Source organism: Sinocyclocheilus anshuiensis, unplaced genomic scaffold (genome assembly GCF_001515605.1).
Source record: "Sinocyclocheilus anshuiensis isolate Anshui unplaced genomic scaffold, SAMN03320099.WGS_v1.1 scaffold1632, whole genome shotgun sequence".
Taxonomy (NCBI): Eukaryota; Metazoa; Chordata; class Actinopteri; order Cypriniformes; family Cyprinidae; genus Sinocyclocheilus; species Sinocyclocheilus anshuiensis.
In genome coordinates this window covers 434,391-439,640 of record NW_015558674.1, presented here as the reverse complement: position 1 = coordinate 439,640, position 5,250 = coordinate 434,391, and the positions used below count along the sequence as shown (strand labels likewise).

Here is a 5,250-nt window from a genome sequence, read left to right as displayed (position 1 = left end):
GTGAGCAAGTGATGCAATGCTACATTTCTCCAAACCTGATGAAGAAACAAACTCATCTACATCTCGTCCGGCCTGAGGGCGAGCACATTTACAGCACATTTTCATTTTTGCCTGAACTATTATTCCTTTAAACTAATGAGATTTCCACTTACTCTGTAAAACATGCGGTCAGCGAAACGCAGCATCTCAGCAAAAGCATTGAGCCAGCAGTGCAGAAATGCGTAGAAACCCAACATTAACATGAGCATCCCTGAACATGACAGTAAACAGTCTCAAAACACACAGACGGCCAGAGAAATTCAAAGTCATTTCAGAGGGGAGTTATTGCTTATTGATGAAAGTTTATGAATAGTTTGTACTGATGAGTTCACAGGAAGTGCAGAAACTATTTCATGTTGGCTGTTCAATGCAAGACACAAGTAAGTGTGTATATTATGAGTGTAAGTGTGTGTGGTACCTGGAAACGCGGCGTGGAAGAGCGCCAGGATGAATGTCCGTGTATTGAAGGGCTGGTTGCTCTTGTTCGTGAACACAGGGATGCACAATCGCACCAAGATGAAGTACAGATAGAACAGACTGGCCAAGATCTGGGAGGAACACAAGAACCATGCATTTAAGGCGGGGGAATCTCAAAAAACATATTTAGTATTGTGACATAACTTTCATGACAAACACTCTTCCCTTAGAATTTTCAATCCGTTCTTCAACTCCTTTCTTAAGAAATCTATTCAATTCATATGGGAATAAAATCACGGATCATCAGTGCACTGCTCATTTGATGATCTTATACACAATCTGAGAGGATTACTGTATGATTAGACAACCAAACACCTGATAATTGTGTATGAAGCAGAGCTGTGTAGATTAGTTACTAATTACAGATTACGTGACAAAAATGTGTAGGCAGTAATGTAATCCATTACACATTTTAGGTATGTAATCGGACTACTTTTAGATTACTTTTGATATTCCATTTAAATAGGATAATCTTGTACCATATTGATATGAAAATACAAAGAGGAAGAAAATATATTGCATTTGTTGTGATCAACAACATGAAGTGCACGATTAATAGTGAATTAACCCCTTAACTGTCACCGTCGCACCTGTGGGACGCTTGGCGCTCTTTTTTTTGTTGTCCTTTTTCTCTATCAAATATTCTAGTAATCATCATGACATTATATATCATTTGAAAGCTTAGAAGCCCAAGATTCATGCTGAGAAAACCATTTTGAAATCGGACATTGCGTTACCATGGAAATGGTACTTTAAAATCTGTTGGCGGTGGGCGGTGTCAAGTGTCATATTACAAAATGCATTACGCAAATCAAACCTTTTTATAATCTCGACAAAAAACATATAATTGGAAAGGTCTGAGTCGCAGGATTCCATATTTGGTGAGATATAATAAATACTGACAGAGAAATCTAGACATTTGTGACAGAAAATGTTTGGATGGCACCCGGTGGCTGTTTGTGGTATGACGCCCTAAATAAAATCTCATAGGAACCTCCGTTTTTTTCATATTGACTTCAAATTTGGAACATAACTTATTTAGACATAAGGCTTTAATTTTATACCAATTTTGGGGTTTAAGTTTGGATAGTGCACTTTCATGCCTATTTTAAAAAATGGGGGGTGACAGTTAAGGGGTTAAATCATAAAACTAATTAATTAAAACATAAAGCTTTGTATATTCAATATTTGTTTAATACTGTTTTATTTGTTGTATTTTGTCAAATGTTGTGTGGCGTCTCAATTTTCTGTGTAATTATAACAATCTGACTAATGAAGGTCTTTGTCTGAACGTCCACAAAACTTTCTATAAGCGGTAGGATATTTTAGAAAAGAAGATTTAAAAGATGAAAAAAGGAGAATTAGAGAGAATTAATAAATGATGAATAATTTCTTGCTATTGTGTAAATAATATGTAATCATGTAATCAATAAAAAGTAACTGTAGTCTGATTACGAGTAATATATAATCGAATTACAAGTAATTAATTTTTAGAATCTGATTACGTAATCCATGTATAAGGTAATATGCATAGACATACTTTTAATTTTGTAATAGATACTAAGGTCTTCACACATACATCAAACACAAGAGAGTGTGGTGAAAGCTTTAATTGATGTTAAATATAATTTAAAATTGTGACGTATAATTGTACATGGTAGTGTAATTAAATTCTAAAAAAGTTTATTTTCATTACTGTATAAAACTAATAAGGGAATGTGTGTAATTATCATAATTTTACAATGCAAAGCATGTCTTTTTCTTTTCTTAATGCAAAATAAAATATTATATTACGAAATACAATTTCTTAGTTTTCTCGTTTTATTTTTGGGGTGAAATATGACCCAGATATGTGTTTGCGTGAGCGACTTGACCTTCAGAAAGTTCATGCCAACGTAGTTCCACCTGACGTACGGGTTTCTGAAAGAGAACAACAAACAGTGAGGATATTGATTTGTTAGTCTGTAATACAGTCGTGTGTCACAACAAGAGCTGTTTACCGCGGATAAACCTAGGATATTTTAGAAAAGAAGATTTAAAAGATGAAAAAAGGAGAATTAGAGAGAATTAATAAATGATGAATAATTTCTTGCTATTGTGTAAATAATATGTAATCATGTAATCAATAAAAAGTAACTGTAGTCTGATTACGAGTAATATATAATCGAATTACAAGTAATTAATTTTTAGAATCTGATTACGTAATCCATGTATAAGGTAATATGCATAGACATACTTTTAATTTTGTAATAGATACTAAGGTCTTCACACATACATCAAACACAAGAGAGTGTGGTGAAAGCTTTAATTGATGTTAAATATAATTTAAAATTGTGACGTATAATTGTACATGGTAGTGTAATTAAATTCTAAAAAAGTTTATTTTCATTACTGTATAAAACTAATAAGGGAATGTGTGTAATTATCATAATTTTACAATGCAAAGCATGTCTTTTTCTTTTCTTAATGCAAAATAAAATATTATATTACGAAATACAATTTCTTAGTTTTCTCGTTTTATTTTTGGGGTGAAATATGACCCAGATATGTGTTTGCGTGAGCGACTTGACCTTCAGAAAGTTCATGCCAACGTAGTTCCACCTGACGTACGGGTTTCTGAAAGAGAACAACAAACAGTGAGGATATTGATTTGTTAGTCTGTAATACAGTCGTGTGTCACAACAAGAGCTGTTTACCGCGGATAAACCTCCCGATAGATCAGAGTCGGACAGAACAGAAAGTACAGATAGCTGGAGAGAGATGGATATCGCAGAGGTTCGACTGTGAGAAAGAGATTAGGGTTACAGCATTAACCTTCCCTGAATATAGAAAGAATCAGCATGCATCTTCGATTAAAATGCATGCATTGTGTATGAAGATGCATGGAGTGCTGAACAGCGTTACCCTTCTGCGGTGTGTTTTTGAGAACGGCCGGTGTAGTTTCACGGATAAACGAGTAGCTCTTCATCACAAATCTGATCTGTGGAGGAAAAGCAGGATTTGGCAGGTTTGCACGTACACGAGGCTTTTCTCTCATCACAAACTATACGGATCTGACTGGGTTTGTCCTTTAGGCCGCTGACCTCTGACCTCTGACCCAGTTTGAGCACATCTGTGTTTTACTGTTTTCTGTGATCATGTGCTGCCAGTAATGTAGTGAGCTATTTAATCTGGCAAAGGACGGCAGACTTTGATCCATGAACCCCAAATAAACTTTGGCACAAAGATCTGGGCATTGCTTTAAATCTGGCACAATCTCATAAAAACCTACTTTGTTAACCATTAATTTATTTAACCTCTATCTTCACAGTGTATGATGTAATGGAACTTCTGAAACTCTATATGTTTACATAGAGTATTAATTTGATTGAAATATCATTAATTGTGATGATATGATTTATAATAATTAAATAATAATTTATTTAGTTTTATTATGCAGATGATATTTAATACATTATAAATAATTGTGTAGACAGGCGTCTATTTGGGACTCGGCTATTATTTGAAGTTTTACGGTATTTTATAAATAATAATTTATAATTACTTTAATTTACTTTACTAATTTACTAATTTAATTTATTTGCTATAATTGTATTTAATTATGCAGATAATATTTAATACATTATACATTATAAATTGATGATATGATTTATAATAATTAAATAATAATTTATTTAGTTTTATTATGCAGATGATATTTAATACATTATAAATAATTGTGTGTGTAAAAAATACTAATTACGATTTTTCATTTTTATATATCATTTATATGTATGTGTGTGTTTTTATATATATTTCTGTTTAAATATATCATGAATAATAAGTAATATACATAATAAATCATTTAAAAATAAATAAATATAATATATATAATTACGTAGGTGATATTCAAATATGCTATACCGTAAAACTTCAAATAATAGCCCGGGCTTCTATTGTGTGTGTGTGTGTGTGTGTGTGTGAGAGAGAGAGAGAGAGAGAGTGTGTGTGTGAGAGAGAGAGAGAGAGAGAGAGAGAGAGAGAGAGAGCGTGTGAGTGTGTGTGTGTGTGAAAATTATTTTTCATTTTTATGTATGTGTGTATTTATATATATATTTTTGTGTTTAAATATGATAAATAATAAATAAAATATATAATAAATTATTTCATAATAAGTAAATAAATATTATTTTATTTAATTTTGATTTATTTTAATTATCAAATTACATGTATATACATAGTTTACATGTAATTTTCTAATTAAATAAGTAAATCACCTGTATTTCTCTAATGCAAACACACAGGCCTGTGTTAGTGTACTCTGTACTGTGTTATTGTACCTGCTCTAATATGATGATGAATCGTGAAGCTGGCGGCAGCTGATAATGCAGGACGATGTAAACTGGAAATATTCCCAGCATGCTCGTCTGAGCAGCACACAGTGTTAGCGCTGCCACCGCAGACACACACGTCCTCCAGCCACGGCTGTGGTTCAGTGAAGCCCAGACGCTCAGAACGTAATACGGCCCGAGCAGAGAGTACGCGAGCATGAGCGTCCAGGCCCATACGACCGTCCCCAACTGACCGAACGCGTAATAAAACAGATCAAAGTCCAGAACCAGCCTGAAACACACAGACACTCACACTCAGTCAGCCAGTCCTAATTCTGATGCTTTATTCCCCCACACACTCTCTCTCACACACACACACACACTCTCTCTCTCTCACACACACACACACACACACACACACACA

At 33.6% G+C, this 5,250-nt stretch overlaps 1 protein-coding gene across 5 annotated transcripts in view; it reads right to left on the bottom strand.

The window, feature by feature from the left end:
- soat2 (sterol O-acyltransferase 2) overlaps positions 1–5,250 on the bottom strand; it is a 17,921-nt gene that overhangs the window by 5,113 nt on the left and 7,558 nt on the right. For 4 of the 5 annotated variants that reach the window (XM_016477567.1, XM_016477569.1, XM_016477570.1 and 1 more), the window contains 6 exons: positions 4,836–5,118; positions 3,421–3,496; positions 3,213–3,297; positions 3,087–3,132; positions 458–587; positions 153–250 (listed from right to left, as the gene is read on the bottom strand). In XM_016477567.1, the coding sequence (XP_016333053.1) occupies positions 153–250; positions 458–587; positions 3,087–3,132; positions 3,213–3,297; positions 3,421–3,496; positions 4,836–5,118 (718 nt within the window). Of the gene's footprint in view, positions 1–152; positions 251–457; positions 588–2,390; positions 2,437–3,086; positions 3,133–3,212; positions 3,298–3,420; positions 3,497–4,835; positions 5,119–5,250 lie in introns of all 5 variants that reach the window. The other variant, XM_016477568.1, reaches the window with a different exon arrangement.